Genomic DNA, 27,506 nt, shown 5'->3' with positions numbered 1-27,506 from the left:
CTATACCGTTATATTTTTCTCATTAGAATATTTCTGAATGAAATGAGATTTTAACTATACAAATACTAAGAACATATTGAAATGAAGAAATATTACTACTTTACAATGATATTTTTAATATTCTTATGAAAATATGAAACACTAAGCTTTCTTATTTAAACTGTTTCCTTTCTCTCCTTGTTGTTTCTGCCATCTTGAATTGTCTTATAAAGAGATCAAGCTACCTGAAATTTTCCTTATTTACATGTTATAATATGTTGGACATATTGACTTTTAGGGTTTTAAAATTAAGGTTTCTTTGTAGTTACTAAAGACACAAGGACCAGTTAAAGTAGTTTAGGAAGCAAAAGCTCTGTTCTTGTTGCTTCTTGCAAGCACAGCTTCACATACTGACATTCATTAGTCAGTCAAAATGTGAGATTTGAGTATTTTCACTCCAACATTCTAAAATACTTTCACTAGCCCAGCTGGCCTGGCTCAGTGGTTGACCGTGGAACCATAAACCGGTAGATCAGGGTTCGATTCCCAGTCAGGGCACATGCCTGGGTTGTGGGCTTGATCCCCAGTGTGGGGCGTGCAGGAGGCAGCCAATCAATGATTCTCATCATTGATGTTTCTGTCTCTCTCTTCCTCTCCCTTCCTTCTCTGAAATCAAGAAAAATATATTATATAAAAAAAAACTTTCACTATAGTATGTATTTCAAAGCCCTCAGTGCTGTTAAATGTTAAAATGGGATCTAATTGAGAAGCTAAACTTAAAGTTGCCATTATTGGACTTTAATGGGCTTTGGAAATTCTTAAGACATCACTAATTATTCCACTAATATTTCCGCATCCATAGCATTCATTTATGCAACAGAGGGAAACAGTTATTTAGACTCTTAGAAAATTAATGGGCTCACCTACTCCCCTGTACGATTGAGGCAATTATTTGGTGATTTTCTCTTAATGTTGGGCACCTGTGTGCATTAAAATTTTCAGATGAAGTCTTAGAAATGTGTAAGTGGTTTCCTGTGTCTTAGCTTTCATTTTAAAATATAATTACAGCAAGTATAATTATAATATTCATTTCTAACTTTCCTTCTTTTAAAACAACTGCAGACACACTTTCCTGATTTTTCTCACCAAGGGAACCTCACAAAAGACCATGAATCAAATATTTCAGGGTCAGCTCTTCCAGATAATAATGAGTATCAGGGACCCATTATAAATTTTTTGTTATAAAGAGGGTAATGGAATAAGTAAAAAGACATTGATTCTTTTTCCCAAATTTGATTCACATTTTCATTATGGGTCCGTTTTAATTTTTAGGCATTCATTTAACTAAGCTTGTTAGATGTCCCCTTATTACTATCTAAAAAGTGATGGAATATATTTCTAATTTTTATTAGTTTTCCCATTTCATAGAAAGAAATGAATTTTCTTCAGTTTTTAAGGAATCAATGCAGATTATATGCATAATAATTTATTTTTTAAATACCATATGTTTGTTTTGCTTTATTCATACATAAGTTAGCTAATGATATTTTAGGTAAATATTTCCCTTTCAGGTTGGTTCTTCTTAGACACACAGAATATAGCAGGTCTAACTTCTAATATTGTAAAAAAATTTAAATATTAGTTCTTTCTCTACTTCACCCCATTAAAATAAAAACACAGTCAGGCAAAATTCTACCTTGGAATGATGAGTTCTAAATTAAAACATAAATGAATTTGACTTCTGTTTTCAATCACTTTATTTTAGTAATGATATACAATAAACTGGATGCCCTGTGCATGGATTCATGCACCAATGGGGTCCCTCAGCCTGGCCTGCGCCCCCTCACAATCCAGGACCCCTCAGGGGATGTCAGATAACCGGTTTCAGCCTAACCCCCTGCAGGCCCAATCCATTCAGGAGGGAGCCCGATCCTGTGCATTGAGCATCTGTCCCCTGGTGTTCAGTGTGTGTCATAGCGACCAGTTGTTTGGTCATTCGGTCGCTTATACTTTTATATATATAGACTGTGGCCCAGTGCACAAATTCATGCACATTAAAAGGAAATTAATTAGAAGAAATATTTTAATATCACTATTCGCCCTTTCTCTATAATAGAAGTGTCAACCAAATTCACGATCAACAATGACTGATGGATACACACACATGCGACTGGCGCCTGCAAGAGCTTTATATGTATCGCACATGTGCAAGTCAACTTAGCCTTTTATAGATCTAGAATAAACTTGCTTAATTAGACCGGCTTTCTGATGTAGCTAAAATTTTTCCAGCCCAGTGAAGCACCCCAACTTCTCTTTCAGGTAATTGTCAGCAACACAGCAGCAAATATCAATGTGAAGCAGATTATTATTGTAGATCACACAAGGAGAACAAAGGGTAAAATATTTAACTGCAGCAGTGTTTAACTATATTCTGCACAGTGAGAAAACCTGAAGTCATTTTCAAGGCCCACCATTTCTTCTTTTTAGTCCAGTCAAGTTTCTAAGCTTTCTACATCTCTGTTTTCTGACTAATGAAAAGAAAATCAGATTCCACTGAGTCAATCTACTTACTCCAGGACTTCTGTGAGGATCAAATGAGACGAGGCACAGGAAAACACTTCACAGACATTTGGTAACAGTGTGAAATGTTTCCACTTGGCTGTAAAGCAAGTCATGTGCCTGGGCTAAAGCAACTGCAAGGAGGCTAGTCGCTAGGGAGAGGAAGCCGGGCATTGCTACATTACATCATTACCTGGTGCCCACAGCCACCATTTCTGGGCTGGCCATGGGGTCTCGGCAGCGTCAGCTGCAATTTGATGGGCTGTCGCTCCGGGGTGGTGGCAGGGCCTGTGTCCCACTTGGGGGAAGCTGAGTGTGCTTTGTTGGTGCCAGGTCCATGCTGCCATTTCTCTGTAAATGGCCAGTGTGCGTCACAGCAACTCCTGTGTTAAGCGTCTGCCCCCTGGTGATCAGTGCGTGTCATAGTGACCAGTCAGATGGGTGGAAGGACACTTAGCATATTAGCCTTTTAGATATATAGGTTAGGTTTTATTCTATCCAATTTGATTAACCTTGTTTGGAAGATTGAATTACATTTGTTGTAATCCTAGCTAAAAGGGTAATATGCAAATTAACTGTCACTCCGTAACAAAGATGGCCATAGCCACAAATATGGCCACGCCCATAGCCACAAAGATGGCAGCCTCGGCCAGAGCCATGGATCCGGCAGAGCGGGCGGGAGGCTTGGCTTCCTTTGTCACCGGGCGACAAAGGAAGCCAAGCCTCCTGCATGCCCAGGCCAGCCACTGAGGGAGACATGCAGGGAGTGCAGTGGGGAGACATGCGGGGAGTGAGCGAGTTTCCCTCTTTGGGGGTTCCAAATCCGCCATTGGTTCCTTTCACCACTGATTCCCCTCCTCGCAGGTATCCTCCATGCAAAAGCCGTTCTGTGCAAATATGTCATGTCCTAATGGGTGAATTCTAAACCGAATGAGTGTCACATCTGGGCAACCTAACTCCCTTTAGAAAAAGGACCTGGGAGGAGGGATTTAGGAATCACGAAGCCGTCATGACCTGCTTGGTCTCCGGAACTGCTGTCAAACACAGGCAGTCTGAGACCCTCCCAAACACCACCTGAGCTAAACCTGAGAACCGAGATATTTTCAAGGCCCAAAGTTGATGCGGGTAAGGGGGCAGGGGAGCAAAGCAAGCAGAACAGCCAACTCAACCAAAGACGCAGGAGCCTAAGATAATGCAGAGAAATATCCTAGCCACCAAAGCTCTCCCGCAGACATGGTGCCCACACCCAGCTGTGGGGAGGGGGTGTGTACGTGCAGAATTTAAGGCCACTGGCAGGAGGGAAAGTTGAAGCATGCCTAAAGATTTTTTGTACATGTCCCACAGCAGAGAAGCAGAGTCAGAATCAAGAAGCGAAGTCTTACCTCAGCGCTGGGGTGTTTAAAAGTATCTAAAAATAGCAGCTCCATCCCCGAGTCCACTGCCATGTTTGCCATGGACGGAGACATGCAGAGGACTTCCGGGGCAGTCCTATAACCTCGGGGGTGACAGCAGCTCTTGAGAGGGAGAGACTGCAGGACTTACGGTGTTCAAAGAGCTAGCTCTGCAAACCTTGGCCTATCTGGAAGCTCAGTGCTGCTGGAAGTTGCTGGCCCCACCTTCTCCAGCATGGTGGAGAAAGGCTGAGAGAGGAGAGGCAGATACAGTGGATCCAATGGTCCAAATCCTGTCGTTGTCTCTGTTACCTAGCCTCTGCACCCTCCAGGACAGCCTCAGTACCAGTGCAGAGGAGGCTTTGGAGAGGGTAGTGGTGAGGAGAATGCTTCTGATCTGGATACCAGTGAAACCACTGTCAAAAGCCTTTCTAGGGCTGGCAGGAAAAGGCAGCAATGAGGGAAGAATAATGTCTCAAAATGAAGAGGGTTTTTTTGTTGTTGTTGTTGTTGTTTTTTCTCATCAGCAAAATGTGAATATTACCTAAACCACAGACTTTGCGAGAATTAATTGAAATAAAATTCCAGAAATTGTATAACAGCCAGGGTGAAGTGGATAGGTTGGTTGAGCGTGAGCATGGTCCTGTGCAAGGAAAGGTTGCAGGTTCAATTCCAGGTCAGAGAACATACCTGGCACATGCCTGGGTTTCAAGTTGGATCCCTGGTCAGGGCTCCTAAGGAAGGCAATTGAAGGGATGTTTCTTACATTGATGTTTCTCTCTCTATATCCCTCTCCCTTCCACTCTCTCTAAAAATCAATGGAAAATGAATTAATGCCATGTCTACAAATGTGGATAATCTAAAAAGAAAAAAAAAGAAGTGGGGGGGGGGCCCTAACTAGTTTGGCTCAGTGGATAGAGCATCAGCCTGCAGACTGAAGGGTTCCAGGTTTGATTCCGGTCAAGGGCATGTACCTTGGTTGCGGGCACATCCCCAGTTGGGCATGTGCAGGAGGCAGCTGATTGATGTTTCTCTCTCATCGATGTTTCTAACACTCTATTCCTCTCCCTTCCTCTCCGTGAAAAAAATCAATAAGATATATTTAGAAAAAAACAAACAAAAAAACAACAGGGTAAAAGAGGTTGAATATGTACTGTATAATTTAAAGCGTGTAAAATAATATAACTTTTTAGGGGCATATATGTTATCTATATTAATAAAAGGGTAATATGCTAATTAGACTATACATCTTTCAGACATCCATCTGGACGTCCTTCCGGACAAAGCCATGGTGGTGGGAGCTGAGGCAGAGGCTGTTAGGGGCAATCAGGTCGGCAGGGGAGGGCACTTAAGGGGCAACCATGTTGGCAGGGGAGCAGTTAGGCATCGATCAGACTGGCAGGGGAGTGGTTAGGGGGTGATCAGGCTGGCAGGCAGGCAAGCGGTTGGAAGCCAGCAGTCTCAGATTGTGAGAGGGATGTCCGACTGCCGGTTTAGGCCTGATCCCTAAACCGGCAGTCGGACATCCCCCGAGGGGTCCCAGATTGGAGAGGGTTCAGGTTGGGCTGAGGGACACCCCCCTCATGCATGAATTTTGTACACCAGGCCTCTAGTTCCATATATAATGAATTTAACCCCCTATCATTTCATTTGGTTTTTCTTTGTCCTTTTCTTACTACATTTCTTTTTTTTTTTTTTTTTTCAAATTTTTATTAAGGTATTATATGTGTACATATCTTACCATTGCCCCCCCCCACCCCACTCCCATACCTGCCATCACCCCCCAATGTTTTGCATCCGTTGGTTACTCTTATATGCATGCATACAAGTCCTTCAGTTGATCTCTTATTTCCCCCACCTCTCCCTAACCTTACCGCTGTAATTAGACACTCTGTTTGATGCTTTACTGCCTCTGTAACTATCTTTTGGTTCATCAGTTTATAATGTTTTTCATTATCCCTAAATGAGTGAGATCATGTGGTATTTTTCTTTCATTGACTGGCTTATTTCACTTAGCATAATGTTCTCTAATTCCATCCAGGTGTCTACAAATGGTAGTAATTCCTTCTTTTTTATGGCAGCATAGTATTCCATTGTGTAGATGTACCATAGTTTTCTGATCCAGTCATCTGCTGACGGGCACCTAGGCTGTTTCCAAATCTTAGCTATTGTAAATTGTGCTGCTATGAACATAGGGGTGCATATATCCTTTCTGATTGGTGTTTCTGGTTTCTTAGGATATATTCCTAGGAGTGGGATTACTGGGTCAAATGGGAGTTCCATTTTCAGTTTTTTGAGGAAACTCCATACTGTTCTCCACAGTGGCTGCACCAGTCTGCATTCCCACCAGCAGTGCACGAGGGTTCCTTTTTCTCCGCATCCTCGCCAACACTTGTCGTTTGTTGATTTGTTGATGATAGCCATTCTGACAGGTGTGAGATGGTATCGCATTGTCGTTTTGATTTGCATCTCTCGGATAATAAGTGACTTTGAGCATGTTTTCATGTGTCTCTTGGCCTTCCTTCTGTCTTCTTTCGAAAAGATTCAATTTAGGTCCGTTGCCCATTCTTTTATTGGATCATTTATCTTCCTTTTATTAAGTTGTATGAGCTGCCTGTAGATGTTGGAAATTAAACCTTTATCAGTGATACCATTTGCAAATATGTTCTCCCATACAGTGGGGTTTCTTGTTGTTTTGTTGATGGTTTCTTTTGCTGTGCAAAAGCTTTTTATTTTGATGTAGTCCCATTTGTTTATTTTCTCTTTGGCTTCCATTGCCCTAGGGGCAGTATCACTGAAAAAGTTCTTTTGGCATATGTCTGAGATTTTGCTGCCTGTGGATTCCTCTAGTATTTTTATGGTTTCCCGTCTTATATTTAAGTCCTGTATCCATTTTGAGTTTATTTTTGTGTATGGTGTAAGTTGGTGATCTAGTTTCATTTTTTTGCATGTATCTGTCCAATTTTCCCAACACCATTTATTGAAGAGACTGTCTTGACTCCATTGTATGCTCATGCCTCCTTTGTCAAATATTAATTGCGCATATTGGTTTGGGTCGATATCTGGATTCTCTATTCTATTCCATTGATCTATATGTCTGTTCTTGTGCCAGTACCAGGCTGTTTTGAGGAAAGTGGCTTTGTAATACAACTTGAAATCTGGTATTGAGATCCCTCCTACTTTATTCTTCTTTCTCAGGATTGCTGTGGCTATTCGGGGTCTTTTTTTATTCCAGATGAATTTTTGGAGAGTTCTTTCTAGGTCTGTGAAATATGCTGTTGGTATTTTAATGGGGAGTGCATTGAATCTATAGATTGCTTTGGGTAGTATGGACATTTTGATGATGTTGATTCTACCAATCCATGAACATGGTATGTTCTTCCATCTGTTTACATCTTCCTCTATCTCTTTTTTCAGTGTCCTGTAGTTTTCCGCATATAGGTCTTTTACCTCCTTGGTTAGGTTTATTCCTAAGTATCTTAATTTTTTTGGTGCGATGGAAAATGGGATTGCTTTTTTAGTCTCTCTTTCTGTAAGTTCACTGTTGGTGTATAGAAATGCCATAGATTTCTTGGCGTTAATTTTGTATCCTGCTACCTTGCCGAATTCATTTATTAAGTCTGTTAGTTTTTTGATAGAGTCTTTCGGGTTTTTTATGTACAATATCATGTCATCTGCAAATAGGGACAGCTTTACTTCTTCTTTTCCAATTTGGATGCCTTTTATTTCTTCTTCTTGTCTAATTGCAATGGCTAATACTTCCAGTACTATGTCAAACAGGAGTGGTGAGAGTGGGCATCCCTGTCTTGTTCCTGTTCTTAGGGGAAATGGTTTTAGTTTTTGCCCATTGAGTATGATGTTAGCTGTGGGTTTCTCATATATAGCTTTTATTATGTTGAGGTATGATCCTTCTATTCCCACCTTGTTGAGAGTTTTTATCAAGAAAGGGTGTTGGATTTTGTCAAATGCTTTTTCTGCATCAATTGATATGACTATGTGATTTTTATCTTTCAATTTGTTTATGTGATGTATCACATTTATTGATTTTCGGATATTGAACCATCCTTGCATTCCTGGGATAAACCCTACTTGGTCATGGTGTATGATCTTTCTGATGTACTGCTGGATCCGATTTGCTAGAATTTTGTTGAGGATTTTGGCATCTACATTCATGAGGGATATTGGCCTGTAATTCTCTTTCATTGTGTTGTCTTTATCTGGTTTTGGTATTAGGGTGATGCTGGCTTCATAGAAGGAGCTTGGAAGTGTTCCTTCCTCTTGAATTTTTTGGAATAGTCTGAGGAGGATAGGTTTTAGTTCTTCCTTGAATGTTTGGTAAAACTCTCCTGTGAAGCCGTCTGGCCCCGGGCTTTTGTTTGCCGGAAGCTCTTTGATGACTGCTTCAATTTCTTCCATAGTTACTGGCATATTGAGCTGTTTAGATTCTTCCTGATTGAGTTTTGGAAGGTTATATTTTTCTAGGAATATGTCCATTTCCTCCAGGTTGTCCAGTTTGTTGGAATAGAGTTGTTCGTAGTATTTTTGAACAATCCTTTGTATTTCGGCGGGATCTGTTGTTATTTCACCTCTTTCATTTCTGATTTTGTTTATTTGGGTCCTCTCTCTTTGCTTCTTGGTGAGCCTGGCTAGAGGTTCATCAATCTTGTTTATCCTTTCAAAGAACCAGCTCTTGGTTTTGTTGATCTTTTGTATTGTTTCTTTGGTCTCTATGTCATTTATCTGTGCTCTGATCTTTATTATTTCCTTCCTTCTGCTTACACTGGGCTTTTCTTGTTGCTCTTTTTCTAACTCTTTGAGTTGTTGGGTTAGGTAATTTATTACCCCTGTTTCTTGTTTTTTGCAGTAGGCTTGTAGAGCTATGAACTTCCCTCTCAAGACTGCTTTCGCTGTGTCCCATAGATTTTGGATTGTAGTGTTTTCATTGTCATTTGTTGCCATGATGTTTTTTATTTCTTCTTTGATCTCTCTGGTAACCCAGTCATGGTTTAATAGCATGCTGTTTAGTCTCCATGTGTTTGATTTCTTTGGGTTGTTTTTATTGTAGTTGATTTCCAGTTTTATGCCACTGTGGTCTGAGAAGATGCTTGATATGATTTCTATCTTCTTGAATTTGAAGAGACTTTGCCTATGTCCCAACATATGGTCTATCTTTGAAAATGACCCATGTGCACTTGAGAAGAATGTATATTCTGTGGCTTTGGGGTGAAATGTTCTGAAGATGTCAATTAATTCCATCTGTTCTAGTGAGTCATTTAGGATAGATGTTTCTTTGCTGATTTTTTGTTTAGAGGATTTGTCCAATGGTGATAGTGGGGTATTAAAGTCTCCTACTATGATTGTATTGCTGTCAATCTCTCCCTTGATATCCTCCAGGAGTTTTTTTATGTATTTGGGTGCTCCTGTATTGGGTGCATATATGTTTACCAGAGTTATTTCTTCTTGTTGGATTGCTCCCTTTAGTATTATGAAGTGGCCTTCCTTATCTCTTGTTATGTCCTTCAGTTTGAGATCTAATTTGTCAGATATAAGTATTGCTACCCCAGCTTTTTTTTCAGTTCCATTTGCCTGGAAAACCTTTTTCCATCCCTTCACCCTCAGTCTGTGTGCGTCTTTTTTTCTGAGGTGGGTTTCTTGTAGACAGCAGATATATGGGTCATGTTTTCTTATCCAATCCATTACCCTATGTCTTTTTATTGGGGCATTTAATCCGTTTACATTTAAAGTTATTATTGATAGGTACTTAATTGTCGCCATTCCTATTCTTTACACCTGTGTTCCTTCTTCGCTTCCTATTTCTTTTTTTTTTTTTTTTTACAGCAGACCCTTTAGCATTTCTTGCATTGCTGGTTTGGTGGTAATAAATTCCCTTAGTCCTTTTTTGTCTGTGAAGCTCCTGATTTCACCTTCAATTTTGATTGACAGCCTTGCTGGGTACAGTATTCTTGGATTCAGACCCTTCCTTTGCATGACTTTGTATATTTCATTCCATTCCCTTCTGGCCTGATGAGTTTCTGTTGAGAAATCCGTTGCTAGTCTGATGGGGGTTCCTTTGTATGTAACTTTCTGTCTCTCTCTGGCCGCTTTTAAGATTCTTACTTTGTCGTTGGTGTTTGCCAATTTAATTATAATGTGCCTTGGCGTCGGTCTTTTGGGGTTCATTTTGCTTGGGACCCTGTGAGCTTCTTGGATTTGTGTGGGTTTTTTCTTCTCTATATCAGGGAAATTTTCTGTCATTATTTCTTCAAATAGGTTTTCTATTCCTTGCTCAGCTTCCTTTCCTTCTGGAACCCCTATTATGCGGATGTTGTTTTGTTTCGTGTTGTCCCAAAGTTCCCTTAGGCTCTCCTCCTGCCTTTTAATTTTTTTTTCTAGAAGTTGCTCTACTTGGGTATTTTTTCCCATCTTGTCTTCTAGCTCACTGATGCGGTCCTCTGCTTCTTCTAGTCTACTCTTGATGCTTTCTATTGAGTTCTTTACAGCAGCGATGTCATTTTTCATTTCTTCTTGGTTCTTGCTCATATTGTCAAATTTGTCTTCCATTCTTTTCAGCCACCTTATGACCATTTCTCTGAATTCTTTTTCTGGAAGGTTGCTTGCTTCCATTTCGTTTACTTCCTTTTCTGGTGATGCCTGCTTTTCTTTCATATGCGGGCTGTGTCTTTGTCTCCCCATGGTCTCTCTTCTCTGGGTGTCTGGTTATGTAGTTCTCTCTCTCCTGCGTCGATTTAAAGGCACAAAATACAGCACTACCAGGTACAACACACAAGGCACTGAACAGAAATGTATTCACGATATTAATAACCTCCAATAAAGGTGACCACCAGAGAAAGGCAAATTAGGGGGTAGTAGAGAAAGAAGTAGAGGAAAAAGAAAGAAAGAAGAAGAAGAAAAAAAGGGGTGTCAAAATGAAATTGGGAAAAGGGAAAAAAAGAAGAAAAAAAAGTAAGATAGACAAGAAAGAGACTAAGAGAGAAAGGGAAACAGACTATATATATTGGGGATAAAACTCCAATAGAACAATCACTTATCCCAGCAAATGCCAGCAACAAGTACCTGGGGATTAATACAAACTACAACACCAACTAATATTGAGTGAGGCAAGGGAAAACAGAAGCACTAAACAAACAAAAAAATAAACAAAAGAAGAATAAGCAAAACAATCTCACAAAAAAGCATAAAAATTCGATATAATCTACATTCAAACGAACAACAACAAAAGGACAGAGAGAAAAACAATTTTTTGGATAGTTAAGACAGCGAAGAGAGAGGTGTGTATGGACTTGGAGCAGGGGATTGGAGATTAGATATATAAGTAGGGTGAAATTTTAAAAGGGGGTAAACAGAAAGTATAGGGAAAATCTAAAGCAGGAAAGGGGTAAGATAAACAGGACACTGAAAAGGGAAAAGTGAGGAAGAGAGTGATGGCATAAAGGTAGATTTGAGATAGAGTAAAATGATGCTAAAGGAAAGATAAAAATAGAATGTAGAACATTAATTCCAAAACAAAATGAAGAGAAAATAAAATGACACTTAAAAAAAAAAAAAAAGATAAAATAGCAGTAGTAATAATACGGATTGAAAATAAAAATGTAATAATTAAAAAGGTAAAATCAAGTGAGGAAAAAAATTAGTTTCTTGAGTAAAAGATGCAAAAAATGAAAATAAAAAAATAAAAAATAAAAATAAAATGTGAAGTAGTGAAGGTCATTCACTTCCTCTGTTGTTCTGTTTGGCACGCCTGTTTCTCAGTCCGGACAGTATTGCAGTTCCCTGCGTTCCACTGCTCTTCAGTGATGTAAGCCAGTCCTGATTTTAAGCAGGCGGTGTGTCTTAATTCGTATTCCTTTATTTTTGATTACACAAGAGTCAATTTGTGATTCAGCCCCTGGGTGGCAGTGTTTCTGGATTGACTTCCGGGTCTATCTATGGCCTCTCTAGGCAGTGTTAGAGCCTTCTTTCCCCGGTTTGTGGGAGTGGGCTGCCTCAGAGCTGGCTCTCCGATGGTCACTCCCCGCTCCGATCCCCAGGTTCCAGAAAAACAACTTTCCCCTGCAGTCTCCCAGGGTGTCCCCAACTGGGTGAACCTATGAATTGGGCTTAGTAATCAGAAGCAAGAATTTCAAGAGGAAAAAGCCCAAGTGTGCGCACTCCGTGGCTGCGCGTAAGTCTAGCACACCCCTGAAGTTCTTAGGGTGTCCCTGCACTTCAGATCAAAATGGGTTGCTTTTTAGAGAGCCCTTCTGTTAGCAGCTCTGAGGACCCCCTTCCACATTCACAGATCACGCCAGCCCCAGCAGCCACCGATTTTTCTAGGCACAGACTTCCCTGGTCCTCCAGCTCCCGCAAAACGCGCGTTCCTCTCTCGCGCTGGGACCAGAGACCTCACCTTATCCTAGGCGAAATCTGACCTTTCCGTGGTGGAGTGTAGAGCTCCTCTGAACCCGTGTGTTTGGGCCAATTGGGGAGCGTTGTTCTGGGGCTCGCAGCTGTTCCGTGGGTGCCGCAGTTGTGGATTCTCAGGCTTCCGATAAGCTCCACTTTCCGGTTCCAGATGGCGGCGACTCCGTGTCCAAGCCCGCAGCTCCGGGAGGGGACCCAGCCGCAGTGGGAGCTGCCAGGTCAGGGGAACCCCGTCTAGCAGTCTCCCACCTTCTTCTGGAGTTCAGCTGTCCCCCAACTTGCCAACAAACACTCCTAGTGCGACCCTCAGCTGTTCTTTCTTTCTGCTCTGGGACAAGGCTCGGAACACGTCTGTCTATTCCGCCGCCATTTTTCTCCCCCCTTACTACATTTCTTTTTCTCTTCTTTTAAAATTGTTTTTTTGTGTGTGTGATTGTCTGTTTTTTGGAGGGGGTGGGGGAATGGATTTTTCAACCTTATGTGTCCCTAATATATGTGAGAGTTATATATTCTGTTTTATTAGATACAGGTTATTTTAACCTAATATGTACCTAAAAATATCAGCCTCTTCCATCATGAACATTATTTAGAGTCTTAGAACATTAAACTCCAGTCATTCTCATTTCAATTTATATATTACTGTGGTTTGTAGTTTACTTTATTTTTAACCACACATAATGATATAATGATTGTATTGTAGAATTCATGCTTGTAGAGATTTAGTCACACATTTAATGTTTTCTATTCTTCTTCATTTTTTTCTTAATCTTAGCCCTTCCATTTGGAATCATATTCCTTTCAATTAAAGTACACAATTTAGAACTTTCCATATATAGGGTGTCCAATAAATGTATATACACTTTAACAGCTGAGAGCTCAATTTTGAAAATGAAAATGTATTTTAATAAGCACTGTCTTTGTAATTATTCTAAGTGTGTGTATACATTTTGGGGGGACACCCTATATGCTAAACTCTTTCAGTGATTGTCAGAAAAAGTGTTCATTTCACTTTTGTTTTTGAAAGATATTTTCATTAGGTCTAGAATTCTAAATGAATAGTTATTTTCTCTTTGCACTTTGAAAATCTAGTTCTGTCATTTAATGTTGCTGTTAAGAAGTCAACTGTCAGTTTGCTACTTCTAAAACTCCACTTTGGGGTTGGGCATAGGGGAATGTTCTGCAGTCTCTACATGATATGTGGGTTCTAGGTGTGGGATACTTGTTATTTACTCTGTTTGTAGTTTTTGTGTGGCTCCCTTTTGTCAGTTTTGGAAAATTCTGTTCCATTCTCTCTTCTCTCTTTTTGAAACTCTAATTAGACATGTACTAAAATTTATCACTTTAAATCCTGACCAAAATTGCTTTTAAACTTATCTTTGTCATTTCTTTTGCCCTATCATTTAGTTCACTAATTATCTCATCAGCTATGCCTAATTTGCTAACAACTTCATATCTAAGTTTTAAACTTTAGTAATTGTATCTTTCATTTCTAGGATATTTATGTAATTTATGTTCAACTATTCTTATTCTTTATTCATAGTTTTTGAGATCACTGTTACTTAAGAAAACATGTTGAACATATTTATACTCTGTGTTCACTCCTTTGTGGATATGACTTTGCTTCTATTATCTAAACAGACTGTTTTCATATTTTTGTTTCTTGTTCATTTGGGGAATTACTTTATTCTGACTTGTTATATTTTGGGGGACTTATTTGTTAAAATTATTTGTCATAGATTGGAGGTAGCATTTTTGAAAAAAAGTACTTGTTTCTGTGAGAAGGCTAGGCTGTTATCAGTCAAAGATCACTTTTCTCACACTCAAAATTGTGGTTTTTCTGTTCATTTGGGCAGAACTTCATTTGTACCACTGGGTCAACAAATTCAGAATATTATGGTTTCTCCTTGAGTTGAGTAAATTGGTGTTGTGTGCATAAAGGACAAACACTACAATGAGGACTTGTATTTGGTTATGGATTCTCAAGGAAGTTGTTTTCCCCACTGCATTAATTATCTAGTGTTAAGCGAGGCAATTTTCTTTGCAGTTTTGGGGTGGCTTTAGCAGTGGCAGCTAGAAGAGAGAGATGCATTTCTCATTCACCCTCATAATAAGAATTTAGCATTCTGGGCAGGGAAGTCTTATTGGACGCACTTCCAAAGTGGGCCTTTGCCTTCTATTCTCTGAGCCACTCAGTACCTCATAAATTAAATTTTACATTCACCTACCCCAGTAAAAAAGCCTCTACATCAGTACAAAGATTTTTTTTTTTTTTGCCTTCACTTAGTTTGTGATCTGTATATTTTATTATATCACTAGAGGCCCAGTGCACGGATTCATGCACCAGTGGGGTCCCTCAGCCTGGCCTGCGGGGATCAGGCCGAAACTGGCAGTCCAATATCCCCCGATGGGTCCCAGAGTGCGAGAGGGCACAGGCCAGGCCAAGGGACCCCACCAGTGCATAAATCCATGCATCGGGCCTCTAGTGTGCATATAAGATCTTTGGTTAATCTCTTCTTCCTGCCCTCCCCCCTTCCCTCTGAGATCCATCAGTCTGTTCCATGTTTCCATGCCTGTGGTTTCTGCTTCTGTGTTGAGTATCTGCCCCCTGATGGTTAGTGTGCATCATAGCTACCGGACAGTTGGACAGTCACTTAGGCTTTTATATAGAAAGATTTTTATCTCTTTTATATATCTGGGAAGAATTCTTAAGACATTTTGTCTACAATTTACTGTTGTGTTTACTGGGATTTTAGTCCTGGTACTTACTCTGACATATTGAATGCAGTGGTTTTAGAGCGAGACCTACCCAACTGTGCTATCAACTATATGTGTGATGATAAGTTACTAATCTATCTGTGCCTCTATTTCCTCACCTATAAAATAATAATGAAATTTACTCAATAAAAGGATATCATTAGATAATGCATATAAAGAATTTACATAGCACCTGGAAAATTGTAAGGGTACAATAGATGTTATATCAGCAATAACATTATACAAATAATGCAAATGGATATTGTGGTTTAAAGATCCTTGACTTAGATCAGCCACTGACTTTAATAGGTTCAATGGCATGATAGTGGCAGAATTCTAGCTGCAGTTAAGGGATGATTGTGAAATAAGAAATTGGAAGCAGTGATTGTAGAAAAATATTCTGAGGAACTAAACTGTGAAAAATAGATATGGAAATTATAGATATAGTGACAGAAGTGGATATAGAGTAAAATAAGAGTTTAGTTTTGTTTTAATAAGGAAGAGATAGATGTCTTATGGTCTGTTAAGGTAAAGGTTGAAAGTACAGAGATAAATAGAGCTGATGAAGCATTAAATGAAAAAGAGATGGGAGAGATCAGGTGAAGGCCAGTTATTTTTTAACATGCCCTTCATGTTGGATGTTGGGTTTGTCTGATGTTTTCTCATGGTTAGATTTCAGTTATGCAGTTTTGGCAGAAATATCACAGAAGTGATAATGATGTGTTGTCCTCATGGCATCCAATCAGGTGACACATGATGATGACTTGGCCCATTACTGGTGATATTAACTTTGATCACTGAATTAAAATAGAGTTGGCTAGGCTTCTCACTGTATAGTGACTCTTTTGCTTTTATAATTAACTAGAGGCCTGGTGCACGAAATTCGTGCATGGAAGAGGGGTGTCCCTCAGCCCGTCCTGCACCCTCTCCAATCTGGGACCCCTTGAAGGATGTCCTACAGGGATCAGGCCTAAACCAGCAGTCGGACATCCCTCTCACAATCCAGGACTGCTGCCTCCTAACCGCTCACCTGCCTGCCTGCCTGCCTGATTGCCTCTAACCATTCTGCCTGCCGGCCTGCTCGCCCCCAACTGCCGCCCCTGCTGGCCTGCTCGCCCCCAAATGCCCCCCCGCCAGCCTGATCACCCCCAACTGTCCCCCATGCCAGTGTGCTCGCCCCCAACTGCCTCCCCTGATGGCCTGCTCACCCCCAACTGCCCCCCTCTGCTGGCCTGCTCGCCCCCACTTTTCCTCCCCACTGGCCTGCTCGCTCCCAACTGCCCCCCCGCCAGCCTGATCACCCCCAACTGTCCCCCATGCCAGTGTGCTCGCCCCCAACTGCCTCCCCTGATGGCCTGCTCACCCCCAACTGCCCCCCTCTGCTGGCCTGCTCGCCCCCACTTTTCCTCCCCACTGGCCTGCTCGCTCCCAACTGCCCCCCTGCTGGCCTGCTCACTCCAAACTGCCCCCCCTGCTGTCTTGATTACCCCCAACTGACCCCCACTGATGGGGTGAGGGGCTGAGGGCTGTTTGCAGGCTGGTCACACCCCCTTCAGGGTGGGGGTCCCCACTGGGGTGCCTGGCCAGCCTGGGTGAGGGGCTGATGGCTGTTTGCAGGCTGGCCAAGCCCCCCAGTGGGGACCCTCATCCCATGGGAGTGTGGCCAGCCTGGGTGAGGAGCTGAGGGCTGTTTTCAGGCTGGCCATGCCCCCTGGTGATCCAGGCTCCCAGCCCCTCCTTTTTTTCTTTTCTTTTTTTTTCAGTGCCTCCTTGAGCGGAGGCCAGGGCCAGCTAGAAGCAGGTATCTGGGATTTATTTATCTTCTATAATTGAAATTTTGTAAAAATACCACATGATCTCACTAATTTATGGATAATAAAGAACATTATAACCTGATTAACAAAAAGATAGATACAGAGGCAGTCAAGCATCAAACAGACTGTCAAATTACAGTGGGAAGGTTGAGGGGAGGAGATAAGAGATCAACCGAAGTACTTGTATGCATGCATATAATCATAACCAATGGATGCAAGACACTGGGGGGTGAAGGCATGTATGAGAGTGGGGTGGGGGGGCAATGGGAAGATATGTACACATGTAATACCTTAATAAAAAAAAATAATAATAAAAAGAAAAGAAACTTTGTAGCCTTGAGCGGAGGCCAGGGCCGGCCAGGGCAAGCGGGAAGCTTGGCTTCCTCCATTGCCCAGGCAACCCAAGCCTCCTGCTCGCTCCAGCAATGTGGCCACTGCCATCTTTGTTGGGCTAATTTGCATATTCGCTCTTGATTGGCTGTGGGTGTAGCAGAGTGATTTGCATGTTTCTCCTTTATTAGTATAGATAGTTATTTTGCAGGGAAATATTTGAATCTATGTAAATATTCGGTCTTAATCAGTCTTTCACTCACTAGTGATTCTTGCCTGAACTTTTTTCTGAATTGGTTATTATTATGGTGGTTATCAAATGATATTTTTTCTGAATCCATAATTCCTTTACATCTATTGGTATTATGCTGTAAGCCAGAGCCTTTTCTTCATTCATTCACTCATTTATTCATTCATTCATTCTGTATTAGCACACCCGTTCCCATTTTATTCAATAGATCATGATCTCTTCCTGCTATTGTTTATTTTGATGTTAGAATAGCCCCTTCAGGCTGGTTCCTTGGTCTTTTTGGTATAATACTTTCATTAAAAATGATGATCACAAAATACAGACTGTGTAGAAGTTTATTTTGCCACTTGACAATAAATTATGAACATTTTCCATGTCATTAAGAATTGTCTGGGAGAGACCCTCATTTCATTAGCCAAGAACACAGCATGTTAACAGAAATAGAGGTGGCACAGCAAGCAAGAGCAAGTCTAGTGTGGTTGGATATATTTTTTTCCTGCCCCCTACCTTGTAACTGGCTGTGCAGCTATTAGAGAGATTTCTACATAGGAAGTGAAGATACTTATTGTGGGGCTTCCTTTCACATAAAAATTGTCAGCAACCTGCATGTCAATCAACTGGAGATGGAATATTATATAGTAGTTAAAACAAACTAGTTATATGGATCAATATGTATAAATGTGTGTACCCATTATATTATATTCAACAGTACACACACTTGTACATGAATGCATATATATTCAGAATAATGATGAAAGAGTCCAAGGCAACAATATGTACTGAAATCATGGTAGAGGTTACTATTGGGATGGAAGGAGAGGAATAAAATACAGACGTGATCTTAAAGATCTTCCAACTATAATATGTAAATTATACTTCCATAAAGCCATTTTAAAAAAAGATCTAAAGTAAATATAGTATAATGTGCAGACTTGATAAGCATGGGTTAGATAAACAAGTGTTTATTATATTATTCTCTTTTATACACTCTTATGTTTGAGATATTTTATAAGAAATATTTTTTTATTTTTTATTTTTTTTATTTGAGAGAAACATTGATTAGTTATTCCAATTATGTATGCATTCATTGGTTGCTTCTTGTATATACCCTGACTAGGGATTGAATGTGCAACCTTAGTGTACCCACAACCTTGGGGTATCTGGACAATACAATGCTCTAAACAACTGAGCTATCCTGCCAGGGCCAAGAAACTCTAGGTGATCTATTTTTTTGAAAATCACATCTGCCTATTGAGTCTACCTCTCTATATAAGAGAATGCCGCAACCTTTTACAGTGGGGGTTCAGGATCTGAAGACGGGGCCAACGCACAAATGAAAACACTAGGTAAGAAATATGAATTTAGAAGGCATGGGGGGCCAGGTAGAGACCTCTTTCTTGGAGAGGCACACTGAAACCTGGCCTTGTCCGCTTTTTATTCAGTTTTAGATCCACATCTTGCCCTCAGTAAAGCATGGCAAACAGGTCAGGTAGCAGACAGACCGTCTCTAAGGTTCAGTAAGGTTCAGTAAACATTTACTTTGAGGCTATCAGGTCAGGAAATTGCTTCAAGCCACCACTATCTCAACACAGTCCTGCTAATGTCCAAGGTCCATCGGACTTCTGCGTTCCTTGGTGCACTCTTAAGACAGTATTGGGAAAGTGGTGGCTTCTCACAACAGAATGCAAATAAACAAAAACTTAAATTTAAAATTATTAAAAGTAGAAAACAAAGAGATATAATACACTCTGTGCTGAAACTCTCACTTTTTTCACATCTTCAACCAGATTTAAAATTGTACTCTTAATTTTGTTATCAGTATTTTTTGTGATTCATTATGTATTTAAATATATCTTGGAATTTATTTCGTAAAAATAACATTTGCTTATTAACTGTATGATTATAACCTACATACCAAACATTAATCAGTCACATATTATATCTAGGTTTTAGTCTTAAATTCATTGTTGGTTGAAAATTGAGTAGACTCAACATTAAGCTTGAAAATCCTTTAACTTGCTCATAAGTATAGTACCTATTGAAATTTTTATTATTCACTGTTTAACTTACTTGTATTTCACTATTGGGATACTTGGGAGAGAACAGGGAGATTTGAAATAATGATAATGATCCTGACAATCATCCTCAATGAACGTTTTCTAAAATGAGATCTTGAGATTGCAAAGAGGATCAAGCTGATTCAAACAAATGGAAATTTAAAGTGGAGTCATTACTAACAACATACTGACAGTAGTTTTATATATATTTTTATAAAGGTCTAGTAAGCATAATTTTAAAAAATGTACCTCATTTTTGACAAATTGCTTCAAATGTACTGTAAAAAATAATAAAATGAAATAGGTATTTCTAAGTTATAATTATTAATTCCATAACCAAACTTTGCATTAAATAATTATTTGTTTCAGGAAAAGTATGCTTTGCAAAAGCACCTAATCCATAAGATAAAATATGGTGACTTGTGGTAAACATAATTCAATAAATTAACAATACTGTCAGTTAAAATTACTTTTTTATTAAAATTGGAAGTTAATCAGTAAAAACTGTGCAAAGAAGCTTAATGTACCCACAATCACAATGCTAATATTGTGACTGCGTTTTCTTTTCTAAATGTGATTGTTGTGTTATGGGGTCTATTTTTAAATATAAAGGTTTAGAATATCACAATACAAAATTGAGTAAAGGAAGTCAGACCGAGACTTTATCATGATCCAATCAATATAAAGTTTAAATTTAGGCATAACTAATCAATGGCATTAGAAATCAAGATAGTGGTTTCCCCGAAGAGTTGGATATAACTAGAAGTTCATGAAGGGATGCTGATAATATAATATCTCACGGATGTGTATATTTTGCAAAATTTTATTTAGCTGTATACTTAAGATTTGTACATTATAGTATGTCTGTTGTACCTCAATAAAATTTGCATTAACAGTAAAAAGTTTATTCCTGGGGAAATGTTAGTATTAATAAGTTAAAGGATATTATTCAACCAAATGCTTTATTGAGTTGGCATTGGTCTGAAATTTGCTCACAGTATGTAAAAGAAATGTCTTTGATTAGTTGATTCAAACTCTGATTTTAACTTTTGTTAGGAATGTGCTTTTTTTTTCCTATGATGTGCTTTTTAAATTAATAAAATCTCTGGGGTTCAAAGATTAGAAAGAAAAACTTTGATAACTATTTTTTTCTTTGTTTTTTTTTCCCCTTTAAGTAATATTGTTGAAATATAATTACCATTCCTCTAATGCCAAAATTAAGCTCTACCATTGTGTAATCCATACCAATCATCTAAAGAGATGAGCTGGTAGTTAGAGCTTGTTCTATTCTAAAGTTGAGAATTTTAACTTCTTAGAAAAGTCAAGAAATATCTTATCCTGAAGTAAACTATCTGGGTTAAGTTACCTTATCTACCAGGTGGATAGAGTTATCCTGAAATATTTTAATGGTTAAGCACATATATCAATTTTGAAGCCAGAGAGTCAAGTTCATGATATACCTTAATACACATTTATATAATTTATAGTATTGTCATTATTTATATACTTACTTTACCACTTACTATGCAGATTTTGAAAAATTTAACCAAGTTAAATGTCAGTTCTTTAGTGAAAATAGCTGCACTTCAAGTGTTCAAAAGTCAAATGTGCCTAGTACCTACTGTATTAGAGCATATTTAGAGAATTTCCAAAAAGTTTTACTGGACAACACTAATATATAAAATGGGATAATACATTCCTCAGAGAGTTTATTAAATAAGATTATTTCTGTAGAATCCTTAGCATTACGAAGGCAAATCATAAATGCTTGATCCATGATATTTAATAGTCATATCATTAGTTTAAAAAAGAATAATCAAATAAAATAATAACATAAAACTTACATATCTAGTATCATGACTAGCATATATGTAGGTTTTTTATAAATTCACTAAGACTCTGTTAATCATTCTGCTTCCAAATATTTTACTATGAAATAATTCTCAAATTGGCATTCTGAAAAATTTCCCTGAAGTAGAATCCATAGACCAGCCTAATATGTAATGTTCACACTTTATTAAACACACACACACACACACACACACACACACACCATATTCTAAGCAACTATTTACCTTCTTAAAATTCTAAATGCTAAGAACCCTTAACTTGTAGATTGTAAGTACCTACAATCCAGGAACAAATCTGGATATTCAGGGTATGGGATAATGTAAAAAATAAGTTGGATTACTATTCTAACCCTCTATAATTATGATATGAAATTAACTAACTAGAATCTCTTTAAGCAACTCAGGACTTACTGGTTAAAAGCTCTAAACTTAAATTTGTCTTATTGTCATTGGATGTATTTTAGTGCCTTTATTTTTTTCCCTTTTAAAAAATAGGTTAAATAAAAAACACATGTCATACGCAAGACAATGGTTAGGTAAGAGTCCCATCCTTAAACCAATTTGGATCTCAGCCCAGAGCTGAACCCATCTGACATACCAGTCAAAACACCCAGTTTATCAAATGGGCTCTGTTAGTGTCTATGTCTTTTTATTCACAGTTCAGTAGTTATTATTCTAATATAATCCTTGAGCCCTGTGGACACAAAGTCTGTAAATCTATCTAACAGCATCCAGAAAAGTAGACTTTTAGGAGGGCTTTTTTGCATTATTGTTACACAAAGAACATCAATCTTATAAGCAGAAACAAGCCCTTTAATAAGGGTTATTTTTTCACCTGATTATTTATAACTTGTGTGTTTTTTTTTCCCTCCTAGGCTACTGATAAAGATACTGGCAATTATAGTGCCATAGCATACAGACTCATAATTCCACCAATTAAAGAAGGAAAAGAAGGATTCGTGGTGGAAACATATACAGGGCTTATCAAAACGGCCATGCTCTTCCATAACATGAGGAGGTCCTACTTCATGTTTCAAGTCATCGCAACTGACAACTATGGGACGGGACTAAGTGGCAAAGCAGATGTACTTGTAAGTAGATAAGTCTTCAGATGCCATACTAGTCTGGGGTCAACGTTTTTAACTGATAGAACTTTTAAATTTATTTGAAATAGGCTTTCTAAAATATAAATGTGATTAATTTTATCCAGGTTGTTGATAGCTATAGCTTAGTATATAAAAAATATATAGCTTTAAAGTTGTTGGGTTTTTTTGACATTTGGGAAATACATCATATGTTTTTCTATGCTTTTGACAACAATGTCATAAGCATTGGATTTCTATTTGGTCTGCAAATTTCATTTTTTAAACATATTAGGTTGGAGCTACTTAAATTTTTAAAATGCTTTGCAGAGTTGTGCTGTAGAAATTAAAATAATTTGTATTATTGTTTAAATTACTTTTAGGCCTTTTGTAATTAAGGAAAAAAAGGAATGTTTTGAAGCAAGTTCATGTTTCAATGGATTTTTTTTTTCTTGTTGTTCAAAAGTCCCATTGATGACATTGATGATCCTTGACTAAGTTACATTTGGTTTCAGTCAATCATATCACTTTATTCTGACTTTTTCTTTAGAATTTCAGTGGTAGATTATTCCCAAGGGTGGTTTTCTATTAGCATTTATTCAAAATATTTAACACCAATGCATCCATTCCATGGAATCTCTATCGTTATTTGGACTTTTCTCTGATAAATCTAGTATAAATTATAAGTATAATTATTATTGGGAATGTTTGTCCCTTAAAAATAGAATCAAGCCCTAACCAGTTTTGCTCAGTGGATAGAGTGTCAGCCTGCGGACTGAAAGGTCCCAGGTTCGATTTCGATTCCGGTCAAGGGCATGTACCTTGGTTGCAGGCACATCCCCAGTAGGGAGTGTGCAGGAGGCAGCTGATCGATGCTTCTCTCTCATCAATGTCTCTAACTCTCTATCCCTCTCCTTCCTCTCTGTAAAAAATCAATAAAATATATATATAAAAAAAAGAATCAAGTATAATTTTTCTTTGCTTCTTACATCTTATTAAATCTTTTTTTCACAGCTTTCCTCATTTAATTCTTTGGACAGTTTTAATCTTCATATTATGCAGACATCAGTGATCAAATATTTTTCTTTTTTTAAATATTTTTATTGATTTTTTACAGAGAGGAAGGGAGAGAGATAGAGAGTCAGAAACATCGATGAGAGAGAAACATCGACCAGCTGCCTCCTGCACACTCCCCACTGAGTATGTGCCCGCAACCAAGGTACATGCCCTTGACCAGAATCGAACCCGGGACCCTTGAGTCCGCAGGCCGACGCTCTATCCACTGAGCCAAACCGGTTAGGGCTATTTTTCTTTTTAGATAAAGATCAATCACCATAATTGTGGTGGGTGTGAAGGCCACAACATTCTCATTTATAATAGTAAAGCTGCATAAAAAAACAAGTGCCAATTTAAGCCAAGAAGCTTTTGACATAGAAGATATTAAGGTTGATATAGATTTTTGATCAAATTAATATCTGTAACCATTAGGTAAAATATGCTATTTCTCTTCCTGTTAAGATATGCACACTGTGGTACTTTAAGGCTAAATGATAAGTTAGTATATTAAACATAATTAAAATATTATAAAATGTAACTATGTAGATTATATATATAATATGTAAATAAGCAATATGAAGTTTATGGGATTTTTATTTGGACTCTATAAATTATGTGGAAATTATGAAGTATACCTTTAAAATTATTCAAACTATATTGAGAAAAATTAAATTTAAATCATAATGTTCTATATTTATAATTATATATATATATGTGTGTGGGTATATATATATATATGTATATATATATATATATACCCACACACATATATATATGCCTTCCTAGCAAATAATATTTGTAAGATCTAAAATTCTTTAAATCAAGAAAAGGGAGATATGGAAAGAAAGAAACATTTTATGGAATGAGAACAACAATGTACCAAAACCAAGAAGAAAAGTGTGATGGCAGGTCTGAATAATGATAAATATTCACTCAGTCTGAAGAATAAGACTAGGAAAGTGACTAAATGAAAGGGCTGAAGATGGAAGTAGTTGGTTCATATAAAAACTGAAAGCAATATATTAAAATTATTGGAACTCTTTCCTAAAAGCAACAAGAAACCATCTTTTAAAATTTAGTAAAGGTGAATGAAGATAAGATTTTAATTTAGATAAAACCTTGCTTCATGCAAATGTGGTTCTCCCCTGAGAATACACTTCTGCTGCCTTCCAAAATAATGGCTTTTGTGTTCTGTTCTATATATGTTTGCCACAGTCTTCATACTACCTACTGACAAAGTATTATTCTCAGTGCACCACATTGCTGCTTCTAGATCTTTCCTTCTTCCCAAGAATCCAACCTTGGTTCTCATCATCTGTCTCTGTCACTTACTCACTGCCTCATATTATTGCTGCGATCACCCACATCATTGCTCAATCCCCAACATATTTCAATGAGTTTAGCTCCAGAGTTATCTCCAACAATTCTTCTGTCCTAATTTTTGGCAATTTTGCTATATGCATAGATGAATCTTCCAGTATCCTAAACTTAAAATTTCCCTGAATGGCTTTCCTCCAATGGCTTTACCATCTACCCTATTAAAAATCACTTAACAACCAGAGTTATTTTAGCCATTACCAATTACTGCAACCCCTCTATAACCTCCATTTCAAACTTCCCACTCTCTGACAATAATAATGAATGTGTTCAGCTAGCCCCAGCACTCTTGTGTCCTCACCAGGACCTTTAATTCATTTAGCCTGCTATATTTTTACCCTTCCTCTAACCCCCATGTGCTCTCTTTCCTGCTTACCAGTTTTGTAATGCATTTTCAATTATTAAAAGCACTCCATCACATAAAAATTCAACTTCCTTGCCTTCTCTTCCTAAGTCATATACACTTAGCAAAACCATAACTGTATTTAATTGCAACTTCCTTCTTTCTCTCATGCTGAGTATGACTGCAAAAACATGTACATAATTATATAATTAGTCTTTCTTTAAATTAATGATGAAATCCCCCAAGTGAGCTCTTATTTATTCAATAACCACACTCTGTATTTCCTGGCTCATTCACATTCCTCCTCTTCCAGAAGAACTTGTTTCTTACAATTCTCAATATCTTCTCCACATGCTCACTAATTGCCTAATTAATTGGCAACATATTTCATTGAAAGATAACATTAAAGCATTTAGAAGGATACTTGGAGAACTCTAATCACTAAATTCTCCTACCTACCAGGATTTATACTGACATTCTTTGCATTATTACTATTACTATTACTATTACTATTACTATTACTATTACTATTACTGTTACTGTTACTGTCACTGTCACTATTACTATTACTATTACTATCACTATTACTATTACTATTACTATTATTAGATGGATTCTCTATGCATTTATCAGGAACCATTATCTTGACCTGTGAAACAGATTCAAATCACACTCACCAACTCAAGGACATTGTTTCAACAGCTCTCTCATTTTCTGTATTCATCGTTAATATCAATCCTCCCGTTATTTGATTACTAGAGGTTTGGTGCATGAAATTTGTGCACAGTGGTGGTGGGGGGGCTCCCCTCAGCCCAGCCTGCATCCTCTACAATCCGGGACCCCTTGGGGGATGTCCAACTACTGGTTTAGGCCCAATCTGCTGCCTTCCAAAATAATGGCAGTCGGACATCCCTCTCACAATCTGGGACCACTGGCTCCTAACTGCTTACCTGCCTGCCTGCATGATCACCCCTAACTGCCCCCCTGCCAGCCTGATCACCCTGAACTGCCTCTGCCTGCCTGCCTGATCACCCCTAACTGTCCCTCCTACCAGCCTGATCACCCCTAACCGCTTCTGCCTGCTGGCCTGAACACCCCCAACTGCCCCCCCGCCGGCCTGGTCGCCCCCAACTGCCCCCCCTGCTGGCCTGGTCATCCCCAATTGCCCCCCCCCCACCAGCCTGGTTGTCCCCAACTTCCACCCCACCCCCCACCGGCCTGGTCACCCCCAACTGCCATCCCCTGCCAACCTGGCCGCCCCATGCAGCCTGTTGTTCAGTTGTTTGGTCACCCCTCACTAACCCCCCTGCCAACCTGGTCTCCCCACACAACCTACTGTTCAGTCGTTTGGTTGTCCCTCACTAACCTTTCTGCCGGCCTGGTCACCCCACACTACCTGCTGTTCAGTCGTTTGGTCGTCCCTCACTAACCCCCCTGCTGGCCTTGTCACCACACGCAGCCTACTGTTTGGTCATCCATCTAGTTGTTTCAATCGTGACAGCCCCTGGCTTTTTATATATTAGGATTCCCATAACCATGCTTTTTTTTTTTTTCTTTTTATGTTCAAAACCCTCTTAATCTACATCTCCTTCAAGGTACCACTCATTTCTATTACTCTTTCCATAAACATTCATTGTTAGAGTTGACTGATTTCTCACCATCTAATCTCTTCCAAACTCTCTCTAATCATAATGTCAGTGCTAATACTCATCCATACTTATTATGTCAACATCATCAATGGCTTCTTGTTACTAAATGGACTGGTAATTTCAGTCTTCATCTTATTTGAACCATCAGCAGCACTTGGATGATTACTATCTTTACTTGGCTTTTGGGCCACCATGCTCTCTTTTTTACTTCTGACCTTACTGTTTATTCCTTCTTGGTTCCTTTGCTGGTTCAGTTTCTTCTCCTCACCCTTTAGTACTGAGTTTTCCTATAGCTCAGACATTAATTAATTCTCTTTTCTACTTGTACTCATTGACTCAGTCAATTCATTCAGACTCATAACTTTAAAATATCATCTATATACTAAAGCATATTAAAGTTTTATCTTTACCCCAAAGCTCATTTCTAAAGAGTGGACTCATATATCTATTTGTACTTGCAATAATTACAGATTAATATCTAATAAAGATATCTATATAATGTTTCCTAAACTGAACTTCACTTCCTCATCACATTTCTTTCATTTATAGTCTTCCCAACTTCACTTGATGCCCAAATTATCTTTGAGTTCCTTC

At 38.6% G+C, this 27,506-nt stretch overlaps 1 protein-coding gene across 1 annotated transcript in view; it reads left to right on the top strand.

The window, feature by feature from the left end:
* Positions 1 to 27,506, top strand: part of PCDH15 (protocadherin related 15) — a gene marked incomplete at its 3' end in the record, with an annotated part of 1,266,261 nt that overhangs the window by 1,186,267 nt on the left and 52,488 nt on the right. Inside the window, exon 31 of the mRNA XM_080641959.1 lies at positions 22,281 to 22,496. Coding sequence (XP_080498085.1) covers positions 22,281 to 22,496 — 216 coding nt within the window. The remainder of the gene's footprint in view (positions 1 to 22,280; positions 22,497 to 27,506) is intronic.

Source organism: Plecotus auritus, assembly GCF_963455305.1.
Source record: "Plecotus auritus genome assembly, chromosome: 9".
Taxonomy (NCBI): domain Eukaryota; kingdom Metazoa; phylum Chordata; class Mammalia; order Chiroptera; family Vespertilionidae; genus Plecotus; species Plecotus auritus.
This window is presented reverse-complemented; position numbering and strand designations above follow the sequence as displayed.